Raw genomic sequence first — 20,808 nt, 5'->3', positions numbered from 1 at the left:
CTCTAGGCTCTCCCTTCTGTTCCGTTGGTATCTGACTGTCCTTTCACCAATGCCATGCTGTCATGGCTACTTACTTTCATGGTACAGATGGCAATCAGACAGTGACCACACATACCTTTGAAAAGCGGGTGTTTTATTCTTCCCGCTTTACAGATGAGGAACTGACCACAGTCATGATGAGGTGTCCTGCCTACAGCCTCACTTACACAGTTAGTTAGCTGCTTGGCTCAGACTCAAAACCCACTCCTAATGCCTCGCCTGATGCTCAGAGTCTGCCTTTATTTACTGTTTGGTGCTGGGAAAGTAAATTTAACCCCTCTATGCCTCAGTTTCCCCATCTGTTAAATGGCTGTTAAATGGGTACCTGCTGTGTTGAAGCTTAAGTGAGTCCATGTATCAGCCTAAACCACATGAAATTGCTGATATTTGACCATTTTTTGATCTACACAAATGGCAGTTTTACATGGTTCAAACCAATTTATGAAATGTTCCTCATAGAACTAGAAAGTGTGTACTGCAGCAATGGTAGCTATAGCTACTATCATCATCATCATCACCACTGCTGCTGCTGGAACTACACTGCTATCACGGAAGGCAGTGCCCCCCTCCCCGAGGCTGCTGTCTGAGGTTCCGTGAGTCCTCTGAGCAGGCAGCCAGTGCCCACCAAGTACTTCCTATGTGACACGCTTCTTGCTGAGTCTGCAAAAGTGAAAAGACCCAACCTCTGCTCCTGTGGAGCCCCAGTGCCCACCTGCTCTAGCAGACGTGTGTGTGTGCAGAGTACAGTGGAGAAACTCCAAGGAGGGTGTTGGTAGGACTTCCCAGATAAGTCCTGTTAGGTGGGCCTGGGAGATGTGGGGACGTTTAGGATGGGGACAATATTGCAGGCAGAGGTTACAGCTGGTGCAGAACTTAGAAGTGGGGATGCACAAGTGTCGGGGGGCCTGACTCGGGCTCTGGGGAGGGGGTGTGGGAAGCAGCCCACAGTGGCGTAGAATGGGCTCATAAACAACCTCCTCCTTGCTGTCCACAGGTGGCCCTGGTTTGCCATCACCTCCAGGAAGCTCAGCCCAGAAGACGTCTCGCACCTCTGCCTCTGCCATGGCCACGAAGACCATCATCATCGACCACGGGTCTGGCTTTTTGAAAGCTGGCTTGTCGGGTTGGAATGAGCCCCAGATGGTCTTCCCGAGCATTGTGAATTACATACCTTGCCGGGAGAACCCCGGGCCCAGCTACGCCCGAAGGCGCGTGAGCCTGGGCATCGACATTTGCCACCCTGACACCTTCAGCTACCCCATAGAGCGCGGCCGCGTCCTCAACTGGGAGGGCGTGGAGCACATCTGGTCGTTTGTCCTGGAGAAGCACCGACAGGAGCATGAGGACTCCCCCGTGTTGATCACGGAGTCCCCCACGAAGGAGCCCGGGGACCGACAGAAGACCCTGGAGGTAAGGCGCTCACTGGGCCGCCCTCCCTGGGGAGGGGGCAGGAGGCTGGAAACCCGGGTCCAACATGACTGGGTGTGGATAACTCTGCTTTTTAAATAATCTGTGCCACAAATGCATGTGCCTGATACAGCGCTGGGCCAGAAGGGCTCCTGGAGGCTCATCCTGCAGATGGAGACGTGGCCGTGACGACACGCCGGAAAGGGGCTTTGAGAGGAGATGCTGGGTCTTTATTCATGGGCTCCTTAAATGCTCCCAGACAATGTTCGGGGCCTCACGGAGCTCACGCTCGGGGAAGACCCAGATCGTGAGTGCATTCACAAGTGAGAGTCCCAGACAGTGACGAGTTCCAGCAACAAGATAAAAGGGCTGACTGGTGGGAGGAGGGGAAGCCCCTTGGAAGAGAGTGGTCAGAGGGGGCTTCTCTGAGGACGTGGTTTCAGCCTCAGAAAGGGAGCACAGGGAGCTACAGTTGGGGTGTGGCAGGTTGTGGTGGGATGGGGAGATTGGCGGGGCCCAAGCAGAGAAGGCCTCATAGACAGTGGGGAGTGTTTGGATTTCACTCTGAATCAAAAATTGGCAAACTGTGGCCATGGGCCAAATCTGGTCCACTCCCTGTTTTTGTAAATAAAGTTTTATTGGAACATAACTATGCCCATTCATTTGCATGTTGTCAATGACTGTGTTCAGACTGCAACAGCAGTCTGCAGTAGCTATGCCTACAAAGCCTAAAATATTTACTGTCATAGATTTGCTAGATAAAAACAGGATGTCTGGTTAGATTTGAATTTCAGATCAACAGCAAATAAATATTGCATGGGGCATGCTTACTATTAAAAATTGTTCATTGTTTATTTGAAATTCAAATTCAACTGGGCAGTCTGTATTTTGTGAATTAGAAAAGATGTGGGTTTACAAAAAAATCATGCAGAAAATGGATTGCCTCCCTCCCCTATTAACATCTTAGTTTAGTGTGGTATGTTTGTTACAACTGATAAAAAAATATTATTATAATTGTACTATTAACTATAGTCCACAGTTTATATTAGGATTTTATTCTAGTAACACATGTAGTCTAAATTTTCCCCCTTTAACCACATTCAAATAGGTAATTTAGTGCTGCTATTATGTTCACAATGCTTGCTACCATTACCACTTCTATTACCAAAACTTTTCCATCATCCCAAATAGCAACTCAATAATTTCATCATTAACTCCCCATTACCTACCCACACCCTGGGCCCTGGTCACCTATATTCTATTTTATGGCACTGAGTTTGCTTATTCCAATTATTTTGTATCAGTGAGATCATACAATATTTGTTCTTTTGTGCCTGGCTCATTCCACTCAACATGATGTCTTCAAGATTCATCTATGCTGTCACATGTATCAGACTGCATTCCTTTTTACAGTTAAAAAATAGATCGTTGTGTGTATATACCACATTTTGTTTATTCTTCAATTGATGGATACTTGGGTTTTTCCATTTTTGGCAATTGTAAATAGTGCTGCTATAAACATTGGTTGTGCAGAAATCTGATCGTGTCCCTGCTTTCAATTCTTTTGGTTACACACCTAGGAGAGGGAATGCCAGGTCAGTAATTCTGTTCTTTTTGAGGAGCTGCTAAACTGTTTTCCACATTGTATATTCCCACCCACAGTGAATGAATGCTCATATTTTCCATGTCCTCTTAAATACTTGTAATTTTCCATAAAAAAAGGTAGTAGTCATTCTAGTGAGTATGAAATGATGTGTTATTATGGTCTTGATTTGCATTTCCCTAATGGCTAATGAAAGCATCTTTTCATGTGCTTTTTGGCCATCTGCTCTAAAGAAATGTCTAGTCAAGTCTTTTGCCCACTTTTAAATTGGGTTGTTTGTCTCTCTGTTTTTGAGTTGTAGGATTCTTTATATATTGTGGATATTAAGCCCTTAATGGATATGTGGTTTCCGAATATTTTCTCCCATTGTATAGGTTGTCATTTTATTTTCATGATAAAGTCCTTTGATGCAAAAAAGTTTTAAATTTTCAGGTCTCATTTATCTATTTTTTCTTTTGTTGCTTGTGCTTTTAGTGTAAAGGTAACACAAGGTCTTGAAGATGCTTCCTTATGTTTCTTTTAGGAGATTTTATAGTTCTGGTTCGTATGTTTAGGTCTTTGATACATTCTGAGTTGATTTTTTTAATATGGTGTAAGGTGAGTATCCATCTTCATTATTTTGCATATGGACATCTAGTTTTTCCTAGCACCATTTGTTGAAGAGCCTATTCTTTCCCAATTGAGTGATCTCTGCCCCTTGTCAAAAATCAGTTGGCCATAAATGTGAGAGTTGATTTCTGAACTTTAAATTTGATTCCAGTGGTCTAGATGTTTGTCCTTGTACAGGTTATTTTGATAACTGTGACTCTGTAATAAGTTTTAAGATTGGGAAGTGTGAGTCCTTGAACTTCATTCTTCTTTTTCAATATAGCTTTGGCTATTTGGGGCCCCCTACCTTTCCCTATATATAGGATGATTGGCTTTTATTTCCTTCTCTGGCCTAATTGCTCTGGCAAGAACTTCTAGTACCATGTTGAATAACTGGTGGCAGTGGGCATCCTTGTTTTATTCCTGATCTTAAAAGGAAAGCTTTCCATCTTTCCACATTGAGTATGATATTAGTGGTGAGTTTTTCATAGATGCCTTTTATAATGTTGAAGAAGTTTTCTTCTGTTCCTACTTTCTAAGTGTTTTATCAAGAAGGAGTGCTGGATTTTGTCATATACCTTTTGTTCACCAATTGAGATAATGTGTTTTTTTTTTCTTTCATTCTGTTAATGTGGTGTATTACATTAATTGATTTTCATATGTTGAACCACTCTTGCATACCAGGGGTAAATCCCACTTGATCATGTTATTATAATTCTCTTGATGTGCTGTGGATTCAGTTTGCTAGTATCTTGTTGAAGATTATTGAATCTATATACATAAGTGATATTGATCCATAGTTTTCTTGTGCTGTCTGTATCTTGTTTTTCTTTCTTTTTTAAAAATTTATTTATTTATTTATCCCCCCACCCACCCCCGTTGTCTGCTCACTGTGTTCATTTGCTGTGTTCTTCTGTAACCACTTCTATCCTTATCAGCGGCACCAGGAATCTGTGTTTCTTTTTGTTGCGTCAGCTTGTTGTGTCAGCTCTCCCTGTGTGTGGTGCTGTTATCGGGCAGGCTGCACTTTCCTTTGCTCTGGGCAGCTCTTCTTACCAGGTACACTCCTTGCACGTGGGGCTCCCCTACGCGGGGGACACCCCTGCGTGGCACGGCACTCCTTGCACATCAGCCTGCACATGGGCCAGCTGCACATGGGTCAAGGAGGCCCTGGGTTTGAACCGCGGACCTCCCATGTGGTAGGCCGGACGCTCTATCCGTTGGGCCAATTCCGCTTCCCTGTATCTTGCCTTTTTTTAAAATTTATTTAATTCCCCCTCCTCCCTCCGTTGTCTGTTCTCTGTGTTTATTTGCAGCGTCTTGTTTCTTTGTCTGCTTCTGTTGTCGTCAGCGGCACGGGAAGTGTGGGTGGTGCCATTCCTGGGCAGGCTGCACTTTCTTTCGTGCTGGGCGGCTCTTCTTACCAGGCGCACTCCTTGCACGTGGGGCTCCCCTACGCGGGGGACACCCCTGCGTGGCGCGGCACTCCTTGCGCACATCAGCACTGCGCATGGGCCAGCTGCACACGGGTCAAGGAGGCCGGGGGTTTGAACCGCGGGCCTCCTGTGTGGTAGACGGACGCCCTAACTACTGGTCCAAGTCCATTTCCCTGTATCTTGTCTTCATATGAGGGAGATGCTGGCCTTAGAGAATGAGTTAGGGAGTATTCCCTCCTCTTCAATTTTTTGGAAGAGTTTGAACAGAATTGGTGTTAATTCTCTTGGAATGTTTGGTAAAATTCATCTGTGCAGCTATCTGGTCCTAGGCTTTTCTTTGTTGAGAGATTTTGATTACCGATTCAATCTCTTTTCTAATTATTGATCTGTCGAGATCTTCATGAGTCAGTGTAGGTAGTTTGTGTGTTTCTAAGAATTTGTCCTTTTCATCTAGGTTATCTAATTCGTTGGCATACAGTTGTTTGTAGTTTCCTCTTATAATCCTCTTTATTTCTGTGGGGTCGTTAGTAATGTCCCACCTTTCATTCATTTCTGATTTTAGTTATTTATATCCTCTCTCTTTTCCTTTATTAGTTTTCAAAGATCAATAAATTTTGGTTTTGTTCATTCTCTCTTTTGTTGTTTATTCTCTATTTCATTTATTGCCACTCTAGTTTTTGTTATTTCCTTCCTTCTGCTCTCTTTGGGTTTAGTTTGCTCTTCTTTTTCTACATCTTCCAGTGTTGCTGTTAGGTCATTTGAGATCTTTTTTAATGTAAGCATTTAGAGTTATAAATTTCTCTCTCAGCACTGCCTTTGCTGCATCTCAGAAGTTTTGGTGTGTTGTGTTTTCATTTTCATTTTCCTTAAGGCATTTTCTAATTTCCCTTGTGATTTTTTTTCTTAGAATATTAAAAAAATTTTTTTCCACATATTTGTCAATTTTCTATTTCTCCCTCTATTGATTCCACTATAGTGAGAGAAGATAACAGTGTATGATTTCAATATTTTTTATTTATTGAGACTTGTTTTGTGACCTAACATATGGTCTATCCTAGAGAATGATCCATGTGCACACAAGAAGGCTGTGTATTCTGGTGCTGTTGGGTGAAGTGTTCTAGATATGTCTGTTGGGTCTAGTTGGTTTAAAGTGTTGTTCAAGTCTTTATTTCCTTATTGATTTTTGGTCTAGATACAATGTCTGTTACTAAAAGCAATATATGAAGTCTCTTACTATTTATGTAGCATTGTCTATTTCTCCCTTCAAACCTGCCAATATTTGCTTCATATACTTCAGGGTTCTGCCATTGGGTACACACATATTTATAATTTTTATGTCTTCTTGTTGAATTGACCCCTTTATCAAATTATAATGATCTTCTTTGCCTCATAAGTTTTTGACTTATCTTCTGGTATAGCTATCCCAGCTCTCTTTTGGTTTCTATTTGCGTGATGTATTTCTCCATCCTTTCATGTTTAGCCTTCTTATGTCTTTGAATTTAAGGTGAGTCTCTTGTAAACAATATGTATATGGGTCATGCTTTTTTTATCCATTTTGTCAATCTGCCTTTTGACTGGACAGTTCAATCCATTTACATTTAAAATAACTACAGATAATGCAGGACTTTCTTTTGCTATTTTGCTGTTTTTGTCTTTGTAAGTCTTATATACCTCAATTCTTCCATTAATGCTTACTTTCTTTTTTTTTTTTTTTTGTATTGTATCATTTTGGCTCCATTCTCATTTCTTTCTGAATATATTTTTTCAGGTTTTTTTGGTACTTACCATATGTTTAAAAGTTAACATCCTAAATCTATGTAACAATCATATTTGATTTGAAACCAATTTAACTTCAGTAGGATGAACTTACACTGTTCCTATACCACTCTGCCCCCCCCCCCCCCCCGCCTCCTGCCATTTTTGGTACTTGTTACAATTTATGTCTTTTTACATTGTATATTCAAACCCATAGATTTATTATCACCTTTTATGCATTTGCCTTTACCACCTGTGAGAAGTAAGAAGTAGAGTTACACACCAAAAAATACAATTCAGAAGTACTGGTTCCCTTTATTTCTATATGCTTCTCTGATTCTATTGTCTAATGTTCTTTCTTTTCAGTCTGAAGAACTACCTTTAGCATTGCTTGTAGGGCAGGTCTAGTGGTGATAAGTTTCTTTAGCTTTTTTTTTTTAAGATTTATTTATTTATCTCCCCTTCTTCCCCCCCCCCACCCAAGTTATCTGTTCTCTGTGTCCATTTGCTATGTCTTCTTCTTTTGTCCACTTCTGTTGTTGTCAGCGGTATAGGAATCTTGTGTCTTTTTGTTGTTGTTGTTGTTGTTGCGTCATCTTGCTGCATTAGCTCTCTGTGTGTGTGGTGCCATTCCTGGACAGGCTGAGCCTTTTTTCGTGCTGGGCGGCTCTCCTTACGGGGCGCACTCCTTGCATGTGGGGCTCCCCTACATGGGGGCACCCCTGCATGGCAGGGCACTCCTTGCGTGCATCAGCACTATGCATGGGCCAGCTCCACAGGTCAAGGAGGCCTGGGGTTTGAACCTCAGACCTCCCATATGGTAGACGGATGCCCTATCCACTGGGCCAAGTCTGCTTCTCCTCTTTAGCTTTTGTTTATCTGGGAATGCCTTAATCTCGCCCTCATTTTTTTTTTTGCTATTTAATTTTTTTTCTTTTTATTAAATTTAATAGATCACAAGGAATGTTATACTAAAAAACGTAAAAAAAACAAAAAACATAAAAGATTCCCATATAACCCACTCCCCACGCCACCACTTCATTTTTGTAAATTGTATTTTTTTGAAGATATATACATCACCAAAAAAAATGTTACATTAAAAATATAAGAGGTTCCTATATACCCCCCACCCCCTCACCCCACTCCTCCCACACCAACACCCTCCCTCATCATTGCGGCACACTCATCGCACTTGGTGAACACGTTTTGGGGCACTGCTGCACTACACAGATAATAGTTTACCCTGTAGTTCGTGCGCTCCCCCGTACATTCAGTGGGTTATGGCACGATATATAAAGTCCAACATCTGACCCTGCAATATCATTTAGGACAACGCAAAATCCCAAAAATGCCCCTACATCACATTTCTTCTACTCTCTCCCTGCCCTCAGCAACTACTGTGGCCACTTTCTCCACCTTGATGCTAAAATTTCTTCTATTATTTATCACAATAGTTTTATAGTAGAATATCAGTAAGTCCACTCTAGTCCATATTTTGTTTGGTCCTCATTTTTGAAAGAAAATATCACCAGATATAAAATTATTGGTTGGCAATTGTTTTCTTTCAATACTTTAAATCCTCCATCCCAATATCGTTTTAAAAAAAAAATTTATTTCTTAATTATCTTTTTTTAAAGTTAATAGATCACACAAAATGTTACATTAAAAAATATAACAGGTTCCCATATACCCCCCCACCCCTCCACCCCACTCCTCCCACATTAACAACCTCTTTCATCATTGTGGCACATTCGTTGCATTTGGTGAATACATTTTGGAGCACCGTTGCACCACATGGATAATGGTTACATTGTAGTTTACACTATCCCCCAGTCCATTAGTGGGTTATGGGAGGATATATAATATGTCCAGCATCTGTCCCTACAATATCATTTAGGACAACTCCAAGTCCTGAAAATGCCTCCACATTACATCTCTTCTTCCCTCTCTCTGCCCTCAGCAACTACTGTGGCCACTTTTTCCACATCAATGCTACAATTTCTTCCATTACTAATCACAATAGTTCTGCAGTAGAATATCAGTAAGTCCACTCTAATCCATATTTTCTTCCTCCATCTTGTGAACCCTGGGATGGTGATGTCCTCTCCACTTCTATATCGAGAGGGGGCTTAGATCCCACATGGATGATGGATGCAATTCTTTTGCTTGCAGTTATAGGCACTCTTGGTTCCCTGGTGTTGACCGTCTTCACCTCCCTGTTAGCTGACCTTGGTGAGTCCAACGAACCAGAGAGTAGGAATTGCAGCTCAGCTGAGGCTCAGGACACAGCTGACACATGGACAGTTCAGAGATACAGGTCTCCTGAGTATATACCAACCCCAGCACCAACCATAGGTTCAGTAAAAGTGACAGAAGAGGCATGTGTAGACCACTTCTTTCTTGCTTCCATGGTGAAAAATTCAGCCCTTAATCATATTGGGATTCTTCTCTTGCAGCTTTCAGAACTCTCTTCTTGTTCTTGGCAAGGGCAGGTTGACTAAGACGTGTCCAGGCATAGTTCTTTTTTACTTTATCCTGTTTGACTTTTGTGGGGCTTCTTGAACGTGCATATGCATATCTTTCATTAAATTTGGGAAGTTTTCTGCCATTATTTCTTTGAGTATTCCTTCTGCCCCTTTCTCTCTTTCTTCTTCCTCTGAATCTCCCGTAATGCATATATTGGTACACTTGTGGATATCCACAGTTCTCTTAGGTTCTTATTGCTTTTATTAATTCTTCTTTCTCTTTGTTACTCAGCCTGAATCATTTCAGTTGTCCTGTCTTCAAGATCATTGATTCTTTCTTCTGCCAGCTCACAATCTGCTATTGAAACCTTCCAGGGAATTTTTCATTTCAGGTGTTGTGGTCTTCCACCCAGTATTTCTGTTTGATTCCTTTTAAAAATTCTATCTTTTTATTGAAATTCTTGTATTGTCCATTCATTGTTTTCCTCATAACCTTTAGTCCTTTTTCTGTGTTTTCCTTTATCTCCTTATGCATAATGATAAACATTTTTTACAAAGTCTTTGCCCAGTAAATCCACAGTCTAGACCTCTTCTTTGATGGCTTCTGGGTTTTTATCTTGTTCTTTTCAATGGGCCATGATATCCTGTCTCTTTGTTTGTCTTGTATTCTTTTGTTACACACTGTTCATTTTAATATTTTAAAATGTTAACGCTGGGATTTAGTCTCTAAGCTGTCTGTTCCTTAAGTTTGTATCCAGACAGTGATATAACAGATTTCCTTGAGTGCCAGAAAAACAAAAACAAACAAACCAAAGCAAAAAGCCCCTTTCATAATCTTTACAAATTCGATCTGCTTTTGCTGCTGGTGGTCTCCCCAGAGTTCAGGCCTCCTGTCAAGATCAGCCGGAAGCAAATGAGAAATGCAGGGTTCTCTCTGTCTTGTCTGAGTCTGCTTCTTGTAGTGGACTTGTGCTTGCCCATGGCCTATTAATTCCCCTAAGGCCTCTTCTACTCCCTTGGAAATAGACTTTCACCTCCTCCTGGTGACTCATATTTCTATGACTTAATGCATGGAGTCCTTTGCCCCAGGCCTCTTTGACTTAACTATTTCTTAAATTGCTTTTGCTGTCTGCAAGCTTCTTTCTGCCCTCAGGGCAAGCCTGAGTCACATTTCAGGTTTCCATGTGATACATTCTCTGACATACGGCTGACATACAGGCACCCCAGTTTGTGCATAGAGGCTGTTCTGCTCCCTCTGGACCTGTGCCAGGGACCAGCAGTGAAGTGCAGGCTGGCTCCCCACTGTACTGGGAGGAGATGGGAGAGGGCCTAGCTAGGGCACCATAGGCATCTTCTGCCATTTTTTTCAAGCTGCTTTTTCTTGTTTGGCACATGCCCGGTGACTGCAACCCTTTTCTAGAATTTTGAGGAAGATGGCTTTTGCCAGTTTTTAAAAGATTCTGTTGGGACATGGCACCCTGGAGCATCTTACCCTGCTACCTCGGTCAACCGGAAGTCTATACTGCATTGTAGTCTGTATTTCTATTTGCTAAATATGGCACTCTATCTGGTTCATTATAGAAAAAGTTTGCTGACCCCTGTTCTAAAGGAATGGGAAGCTCCTGGAGTTTCACATAAGGAAGTGATATCTGATTTTCTATTCTTAAAAGGGAATGTTGGCTTCTAATTGAGGAGTGACTGGTGGGGGGTGATATCATGAGAGTAGGAAGGGAGGGGTCTCCCTCCTACTGAGGGGAGAAGATGAGACTGCAGGGGCTTGAAAAGGTAAGTTAGTGGCCAAAGACCCCACAGAAGGGTGAAATGTTGTGTCCTTTCTATGTCTGTAGGCTCAGAACCTTGGGGATGCAGCCTGAGAAGGGAAATTGGGGTGGGGGTTTCTGTACAAGCCCAGGGGATGTTGGGAAAGGGGAGAAAATCAGCCCAGGAACTTTGCCAAATCCTTAAAACTGGAAATACAGTTTTGTTTTGTTTTTTAAATAGAGTTCCCATATACCTGCCCCTATCCCCTCCAACAAAGAGTTTTCCCTATTACTAATATTTTACATTAGTGTGATAGCTTTGTTACAATTTATGGAACAATATTATTATAATTATGCTATTAACTATAGTCCATCATTTGCATTAGGGGTTCACTTTTGTATTGTATAGTTCTGTGGGTTTTTTTTTCCCCCAGTTTGGCCTTGAAGTATGTAATGTTTTTAAATTTTAAAAAACAAAAAGCTTCATCTGACAAACAGTGAGTGCATTTCTTTATTTTTTTTATACCCCCACATTTTTGGAGTGAGCAGTGAAACACAGCACTTGTTTCTTTTTAAATCTCTTCTTCTCTCTTCTAAAGAGAAGGTCCAGGCTGCAACTCTGATGCCTGGGCATGTCCCCCCACCTGTCCCCTTCCTGCTCAGGCAGCCAGGAGTCTCAGTACCATTTCTTGCAGCCTCACTGCCCTTCCCACTGCTCCCCCAAAACCATCTTCTGAAAGGCCTTCATCGAACAACTCCTGGGGACCAATCTGGCTGTTTCTAACTCTCGAGAGCCCCTCCCTTATTGCCACAGTGTGGGATCCAAGGGTCCTGTACCAGAATCCTGGGCAGCCTGGGAGCCCCTGAGGATGGGCCTGTGCTGTCCTCAGTTTGGAGAGCTGAGCACCCAGTAGGTTCTTGGGGAAACAGAATCGGTCTGAGCCCTTCATCTGGGGAAAATACATTGAGCATGTTCTATCCTTGCAGATAATGTTTGAGTTACTGGATGTCCCATCTGTGTTCCTGGCTGACCAGCTGGAGATGTCCTTGTATGCCTCTGGCCACCTGACCGGCGTGGTGGTTGATTCTGGTTACGGCTTGTCCCGCGTGCAGCCCTTCCACCTGGGCCGCCCCTTGCACTCTAGTGGCAAGACGCTGGAATTTGCTGGCCAGGATCTCTCCTCCTACCTCTTCCAGAGCCTCTTTAAGGAAGACTGCAATAAACACAACCTGTTTCAGCTGGAGACAGTTGCCACCATTCAGATGAGCAAGTGCTATGTGTCACAGAACCTGGCGGAGGCCCTGGAGTTCCGTCAGAGCCTGCCGAGCGAATCAGACGGGAGCACCACCTACCAGCTCCCCGACGGCGCCCTGGTGGAGCTGACACCCATGCAGCAGCTGGCCCCCGAGATGTTCTTCAGTCCCCAGGTGTTTGACCTGCAAGGGCCCAGCCTCTCCCAGGCTGTCGTGGATTCCATCAAGACTTGCGAAACCTCCCTGCAGCCGATTCTGACCTCCCACGTGACGGCCTGCGGGGGGAACACCCTCTACCCCGGCTTCACCAAGCGCTTGTACAAGGAGTTGACCACAGAGCACTTTTCCTCCACCAAGACCGCGATATGGGTCGGTTCGAATAGAAACTTCAGCGTCTGGCTAGGAGCGTCTGTGGTGGCTCATCTTTCTACTTACAGGTCTGCGTGGGTGACCAGAGAGGAGTACGATGAGAGTATGAGGGCGTGACCTGTTGGCTGGCTCCTGCAAGTGGGGTCCCGTCAGGTGGGCAGAGGTGTATCGATTTTAGGGAACCCATCTGGGCAGGGGTGGAGTGGGGACTGGGATGAGCTGGCTTCGGAATTCTGAAGTCATGAGGGATATTTTTAGGTTCTAGAGTTTTAACTTGTTTCAAGAGAGGTACCCAACCTATGGTAGGACAGGGTGTCATCCCTGGAGACCCTATAGGGGACAGCTCTTCCAGGTGTGGTCTGTGATTGGGGGGGGCCACCTGCCTTCTCCAGGCCCAGTAGCACCTAACGATTCGTCGGCCTCTCCCTTGGGTTGCCTTGTTCTTGTTGAGTAGATTTTAACTGGGGTGGGAGAGAATTGGGACCCCTTGCCAGGATCCTGAATTATTTTTGACTAGGGGATATTTTTGACTAGTTCTGAGGTGTCTGGCCTATAGGTTCTTTCTGGCCAAGGAGAGCTTGCTGCAGGTGAGCCTGGAGTACCACTTCCACCTGTGGCCAGGGTCTTGGTTTATATATGAAAATAAACTTGCTTGGAACTAGTGCTGGCTCCTGTGATGGATGGGGCTGGGGTGGGGGCCCCGGGGGAGATCTAGCATGCCACCTTCTTCACGCACACAGAACGGGAGCAGGACGGAGTCAGGGTGGGGCCAGGGCGTGGGGAGCAGAATGGATAAGGGACTGGAGCCTCCTGCTCCTCCACTGCCCCCTTCTCTCTGTTCACCCCAGATGTCCCAATATTCTCTTCACGTCTGAATTCCTATTAGTTTGATATTTATTCATTTTGTGCCAGGCACTGTGCTAGACATTGAGGATTTGAGGTAGAAAAGATACATGAGGTTTCTGTTCTCAAGGATATTATGTCTATGGTGGGGACATTGACAATAAGTAACTAAATATATTTCAGACAAAGAGTGAAACAAATCGAATGTAAAAAGGTAATGGGACCTGGGTGGAGGATGGGATGGCTACTTTAGATGGAGTGGACTGTCACAGAGACCGTTGGGGACCGTTGGTAACTGTGTCCTCTCCTTCCTTGGTTTGCTGTGAGATGGTCCTTCTCAGTCCCCCTGCAGGTAGGTAAGGCCACAGGCCTGAGTTCTGGCAATGCAGTGTGTGCCTGACTCTGAAAAATGTCCCTAATTAGCCTGGAGGGTGTCAGGAATCCAAAGAAGGACCCGGGAGCCACCAGGGATGGCAGAACTGCTAGAAGGAAGGAGCCTGGAAGACTGGGTGGCACCGGGCCTCCTCTCCAAGCCCACACCCATCCCCACCCTGCTCTGGCTGGGACAGGAGGAAGAATCAGTCATTTAGCCAGAGATGTGGAAGAGTTTGTTAACGCAGCTATTTGCTTACTCAGACTAATATGAGAAAGAAACCACAACTTTTATTTATTTAACAGACATTTTTCTGGTAAGTGGCAGAAGAGAGGTTTGAACTCAGTCTGGGCTCTCAGTCACTATGTTACATGGTTGCTCCCCTGAACTTCCCAAAGGGGCTCCTGGCTCCTCAGTGTTAAGAGCTCCAAGTCCCAGGAACCCTGAGGGTTCAGAGCAGGCAGAGCATTTGGAGGCTGCAGGCAGTTCGCCACGTGTTTGAACACGTGAACCATGTTCTCTCAGCCACAACTGTATTTCCAGACTTGGGCCAGGAGCAGTCGAGGGCAAGAAGTGGGTACCTACAGTAACGACTCTTTAGTGGAATGGCTCAGAATCAGCCCAGCACAGGCTCTGGGGACCTGGAACCAGAGTTGAGCTGCAGGCTGGCCCTGCCATAGATGAGCTACCCTGAGCAAGGCGCTTCATCTCTTGAGCCTACCAGGTATAATAGGGAGTATTACTTCCTCCTCTCAGAGATTTGGGGCTGAGGATGAACTAAGATGAGAGCTGGGGAGTGACTTTGAAAATTAGAAAGTGCCATTAAAATATGAGATGTGATTTTAAAATGTTATAATTTGTTATCTCCCTTCTAGTAAATGGACATATCAATAACAACAGCAGCCGCTGTCAAATTACTTAGCATTGTGGTGCGTGCTTTACAAGAAGGAATCACGTTTCATCCGTGCATGCACACTGTGAAATGAGTGGTATTTCTCCCAATTTACAAATAAGAAAACTGAAGCTTAGCGATGTTAAGCACTTGCTCAAGTTCACGCTCAAGCCAAGCTAAAAATGAATTGTCACAGAAATAGCTAGAAAACTAGACTAAAAGTGGCTTAAACGTTTAGGTATTTGTCTCAGGTACAAGAAGGCAGTCTAGGGGAACAGTGGCTTAGCTACATCATGAAGGACTCTCTATTTTTCCATTTTTCCACCTTTAATGTAGACATGTTGCCTCATGGTCATAAAATGGCTGTTGCACTTCCAGGCATCACATCCGTATTCCCTGCAGGAAAAGGAAGGACAAGGCAACCGTGCCACCTGAGTCTAACCCTTTATTTTAGGAAAGCCTCACCCGCAGACTTCTGCTTCTGTCCCACTGCTTAAAGGTAGCTGAGGGAAAGGGGAGGTACATAGGTACTGGGTGAGCTGAACCACAGTGCCTGCCCCTGGCCAGAGGAGGGTTTTGAACCTAGGTCTGCCGTGGTGCCAAACTGCTTCCCCAGCTTTCTGGGTCCTGTTGGATTCCTCAGTCTGAGAGATGCAGAAGTGTCATTTTTTCAGGCTTGAGTGAAGGCTACTTCTGGGTAGCAATCAAGGTGCTGACATACTGAGCAGAAATTTTCGTGCTTGAAACTTGTGTATTTGTGTACACCTGAGCCTTAAAAGGCAGGAGGGGGATCAGAGAAGGAGCACAAGGGAGAGGGAAGAATGGGAGAAGAGATGGGCAAAGGGGTATTTTCTTTCCTTATTTAGCTCTGGGCAACTGTCATCAGAACTCTTTTTCTCATTTTATTCCGAATGTAACATTTAACCTTTCTGTTCAAGCATCAAATCTGGCTGCCTGGTGTATAATTACGAACTTTTACTTTGCTTTCTCTCCCCCCTCCCCCACCCCAAAAGCTTTTAAAACTCTCTCGCTGGGTACCATCTCTCTCCTCCAACTCTCCAATTAAATTAAAAATAGCAGCTCCGTGGGGCTGTGCGGGGCCATCAACCTAACGTGGAACTGCTGGCATACCAGGCCTGGCAGGGCGGCGAGTGGTGCCCAGAAGATGCCTGCCGGCTCCGGCATGGCCTGGCAGCTGCTCAGAGCTGGGGGAGGCTGATCCTCCACAAGGGGTCTGGGGCTGCTGCCAGGGGCAGCCAGGTGCAGGGGGGTGGGAGGCAGGGTCTTGGCAGCTGAGGGTGGCAGGGGCTGGGTGGGGCTGGCGGTGGGGACAAAAGGAAGGACCCCAGGCGGGCCATCCCCAGTCGAGAGGGCGCAGTCCTGCCAGTTTCTCTGCCTGCTGCCAAGGCTGGGGTTGGCACCCTTGTGTTTTGCTTGTGTGGGATTTGCATGCCCGAGTTCCCTGAGACGATTCTGGCAGAAGCTGAGCATGAACCCGATGTTAACTCTGAGCACCCTTCTGACTCTAGAAGCTTCTATTGCCTCTCCCACCTTTCTCTAGAGAGGCAAATGGTGGAAGGAGTAGGGGGTGGACTCTGAAGTGAGTCTGTCTGGATAGGGATCCCTGCTCGGCAGCTTTCTGGCTCTATTGCCTTGGAGAAATTTTACTTAACCTTCCTGTGCCTCAGCTTTCCCATTTGTAAAATGGGGATAACCGTGACGCGACATTAGGGTGGTTTTGATGATTGCCGTATGATTTTGATGCACTACCAAATATAAAGCACTTAGCAAGTGCCAGACACATAAAGGATGCCTAGCTGTTATTTCTGTACACACCAGCGTCTATCGACCACTTCCTTAGGCAAAAACCCGGCTCTTCTGCTTATTTTTACTTGCTTGCAGGTAGGTGCTAGTGATACAAAATTAATAAAACACAATAAAGTACTGGCTTACTTTCTGAAGAGTGTTTTAATGTCTTTCCTTGTCTGAGTGTTGGGATAGAACCACATCTGGTATACAGAGGTATCAGAGCAGGGGGTGACTGGCTGCAGGGGGAGGGAGACGGGGGTTTTCTGTAGGAAGTGATGCCTAAGGTGACTCTGCCAGATGATCAGGACTTTGTGTGCGCTGCTCCTTTGGTTTGAAAACCTAGTTTCTATCCGCACCCCCATAGTTGTCTTTGACAGTCCGAGATGGGGCCAGTTAAATAGATGGAACAGTTAGAGTAGCTGGGGGAAATGGTTGTGAGGGGAGGGAGGGAGTGGGGAGATTTGAAGGTGGAGAGGCTGGCAGGGCCAGATCTCCAAGGACATCAAGTGCTAGACCCAGGACCAAGGACTTTATCTGGAGGGCGCTGCAGAGGCCTGACAGAATTGTAGGCAGGGCCATGACATCACTTGAAGACTGAGAGCTCTGGGTGCAGCGTGGAGGATGACCCAGAGGAGGAGCAGACCAGAGCGGTGCTGTCAGTCGTGAGAACGGGCAGTCCCTTCGACGCGAGGCTGAACGCCCGGCTTTGTCCAGGGCCGTGCGGTTATGGTGGGTTTCAGGGGCCAACAGAGCCTCCTCCTCATTGTCTGACGAGTGCTGCCTGCAGTTTTCAGTTTTACATCGCCTTGGGCCTGAGTGGGGGCAGGAGAGGCAGCCCAGAGTGCAGGACTTGGAGAGGGTCGTCTCCAAGGTGGGAGAGTGATACGGACTCACGTGGGGGCACAGTGGGCCCTGCACCGGTTCACAATGTGTGCTCGGCTCTGTTTGCTCTTCTTTCAGCACTGGCAGTCTTGGACAGCTCCCAGGCCCGCTCCCTCCCTTCCCTGGCTCACCCTTGCGCTCCAGGTCCAAGAAGTCAGTCCCTGCTGTGAAAACAGGAACCAGGGGCGAGAGGAGAGGGCTCCTGTGAGGGAGTAAGACAGACCCAGGCTTGAATCTCCGTTCCCGGCTTGTGAGCTGTGCGGCTTGGGGCAAGGAACCACGCCTCTCTGGTTCTGTTGCCTCATCTGTAAAGTGGGGATCATAGTACTTACCTCTCAGGGCTGCTATGGGAATTAAAGTCATTTATCCATTCAATGAATATTCATGAACTACTTACTCTCCTGGAGTCGCTTGTCTGGATGAACAAGGGCAGGACAACCGTGCCCAGGCAGCACAGCACCAGCAAAGAGCTCAGGCGTGTTTCTAGCAAACATTCCTTTCCGCCCTGTCCTTTGATGAACTTTTCCACTAAGGTGTTAATATCTTTTTTTTAAATTGTCATTAAACTGTTATTGTAGATGTATATTATGTGTACTTAAATTTACTTTTTTCTTACAAAATTGAGAGTGTGCTTGAATTGAGGTTTAAGATCTGCTTTTTTCACGTGTGTGTGTGTGAAGGTGTTAGCGTCTTGCGATACAGCCCCTCTCAGGGATCTTTGGAGTTGACAAGAGGCCCTAAATCAGAGTGTGAGGGGTGGGGCCCACCCTCCTCATTAAGTCAGAGTTAACTGGACGGACCTGAGGTCCTGCTGCTTCTCCTGACCCCAGCTCTCCCGGACCATCTCTCCCTCCAGGGAGGGGAGGATACTTAACCCCGCAAGGATGACAGTGATGGAAATGAAGACGCAGAGTCCTTTCGATAAGCCCAGCTGGGTGCTTAGGGTTGCAGGAGTCGACAAGGGGTAGACAGGACCCCAGGGAGGTGGGGAGCAGCCCAGAGCCCCCTTCTCTGTCGCCAGGCGCTTGTGGCATCACGGCCTTCACCCAGCTCTCCTGGCCAGCCTCCTGCGGCAGATCGCGCCCTGGGGTGCGCGGCAGCCCTGCAGCACGGCTCTCGCCTGAGCCCCCGGCTGGGGGAGGGGGCTGGCTGTAATCCGTGTTTAATTTCTCCAGGGCCTCCATTATAAATTCCATAACTCTACCAGTCAAAACATGACTAATTCCTGGGACTGTAGCCCCCACCTGGGAGTTGAAAGCCCTGTGCTGTTTTTCGCTGCCTTTCATCACCACTAATAAAGGCTTGGCAGGCAGAATTTAGCTACCGTGGGTGGTTTTTCTTATACTTGGAGGGTTTTCCCCCCACCCCCTCCCCTGGGTCGCTATAGAATAAACGCTTGCTTGCTGGGCTGGTTTGCCACCAGCTTTGTAATATTCCAACCTGAAAAGCCGTGGGTCTGGGGGAAGTTGGCAGAGAAGGGGCCGCAGTGTTCAGGGTTGATTGGGCCTTTGATGATTCTGACAAGGGCAGGACGCTGTGTGATTTATGAAGAAAAGAATGGGCTTGTGGAAAGTAAATAGAGCGAAATTGCAGGTGTGATGTTTAACCTACCAGAGAGAACGTGATTCCGGAAGCTGTGTTTCCTCTTGCCGCTGGCCCAACAGTCTTTGGAAGAGGGGGTGGCAGAGGCAGTGGGACTGTGCAAACCCTGCCTCAGCCCCACCCCTGTGCAACCCTTGGCAGGTTACTCAGCCTTTCTGGGACTCAGTTTCCTTATCTGTAAAATGGTCCTGGTGGACCCCTTGAAGTGGGTGTGTTCTCCTTGGTGGGGTGTGCACTTAGCATAGCCCCGACTCATCACAAGGTGGCAATCCAAGGTTGGAAGAAAAGCCCCAATGGTTGTGGGGCATGTCATTTTGTCTAACATCTCGGTCACTGTATATTCCTTACCGGGCTCTTCTGGGGGCCTTGCTCAGCTGCTAGCTGGTTCTCTGTGCAATAACCAACCAACTTGGTTTTCATCTCTTTAAAAATTCTGCTTGCTTCCAGTGGCCTGTGCTGCCCTGCTCCAGTTGGGAAATGCGGGAGCCTTTGATGCAGGGAATTAGCACCGGGTGTGTGAATGGAGGGAGCGGGTGTTGAAGGCTGGCCCTGCCTTGGGAGAGTAGGGCTGAAGGTGATGGTGGGAGGTGGGTCTTTACACTGAGCCCTAGGAGGGAGACCAGCAGAGGAGAGCAGGCCAGCAAGGAAGCGCACAGGGCTGGAGGTGCTCTTCCGGAGCCCCAAGAGTGAATCCTACTTCCTTCACCAGCTGTCAGACCTTAGGCTGATTTCTTAGTATCTGAGCTTCCAACTCCACATCTGTAAACTGAGATCATAGTACCTGGCACATAGTGTACAGAGGATTATATGAGGTACTGTAAGCAAAATGCTTAGCACATGCCAGGCCCTTAGGAAATGTGCATTAAGTGGTGTTTGCTCTTATTACTCTTGTGTTATTTCAGTCAGTATTTTAATCATCATTTTGGTTCGTTGAATGTGGGGGGCATATCATTCTGGGGTTATAGGCCCTGGGCAGAGGCTGGTGAGTTGCTGACCCCCCTCAGGAATGCCTGACACCCCCAAGAGTTGCTCAGCACATCTTAGACCAGGCTCAGCAGGGCTGGCTTTTCCTCTCAGCTCCTCCAAGCTGGCTCGCACCTGCCCTGAGGTGGCTGATAGTTTTGATGGGAAAAGCCTCTTCTCTCCTAGCCCCTGGGGGGATTCGAGTCAAAAGAGAGCATGCCAGGGTCAGTCAAGGACTCCTTTTAACAGAACTGTTGGCCTGGTGGTCAAGACCTTAAAAGTCAGATTGACCTTGGATAAGCCAGAGTAGCACTAAATAATCTTCCCATTGTCTTTGACCTCAAAGTACCTCCAGAAGCATCCACTTCTCACCTGCTCCACGGCCACCACCTTGGGCCATCATCTCTCACCTGGGTGCCTGCCCACCCAGCTTCTGGTTTCCCCCGCAGCCTGCTTTAATGTACACGCCACTGTGCACCTGTTCAAGGCAATGGCCTATCGCAGCCTCTGCTCGAAAGCCTCCAATGACATGCATCCCACTCTGAGTAAAAGCCAAAGCCCCACTGTCCTCTACGGTCCCATTGGGTCTGGCCTTTGCCATGCTCTGACCTCCTCTCCTCCTCTCTATCCTTTCACCACCCTCCACGCCCCCTGGCGTCCCGGCTGCTCCTTGGTCCTGCCAGGTGTGCTGCCTGCAGGACCCTTGCACTTGCTTTCCCTTTGCACTGGCATCTGCTGGTTCATTCTCTTGCTTCTTCATGTCTCCAC

At 46.3% G+C, this 20,808-nt stretch overlaps 1 protein-coding gene across 1 annotated transcript; it reads left to right on the top strand.

Moving 5' to 3' along the window:
* Nucleotides 1–1,041: 1,041 nt before the first annotated feature.
* Nucleotides 1,042–13,236, top strand: ACTL8 (actin like 8). Its single transcript, XM_058304280.1, has 2 exons — nucleotides 1,042–1,449; nucleotides 12,041–13,236. The coding sequence occupies exons 1-2, from the start codon at nucleotides 1,102–1,104 to the stop codon at nucleotides 12,791–12,793; spliced, it is 1,101 nt and encodes a 366-aa protein (XP_058160263.1). The 5' UTR covers nucleotides 1,042–1,101; the 3' UTR covers nucleotides 12,794–13,236.
* The last annotated feature ends 7,572 nt before the right edge of the window (nucleotides 13,237–20,808 follow it).

Source organism: Dasypus novemcinctus, chromosome 9 (genome assembly GCF_030445035.2).
Source record: "Dasypus novemcinctus isolate mDasNov1 chromosome 9, mDasNov1.1.hap2, whole genome shotgun sequence".
Taxonomy (NCBI): Eukaryota; Metazoa; Chordata; class Mammalia; order Cingulata; family Dasypodidae; genus Dasypus; species Dasypus novemcinctus.
The sequence above is the reverse complement of the archived record's forward strand: the minus strand, read 5'-3'. Positions and strand labels throughout refer to the sequence as shown.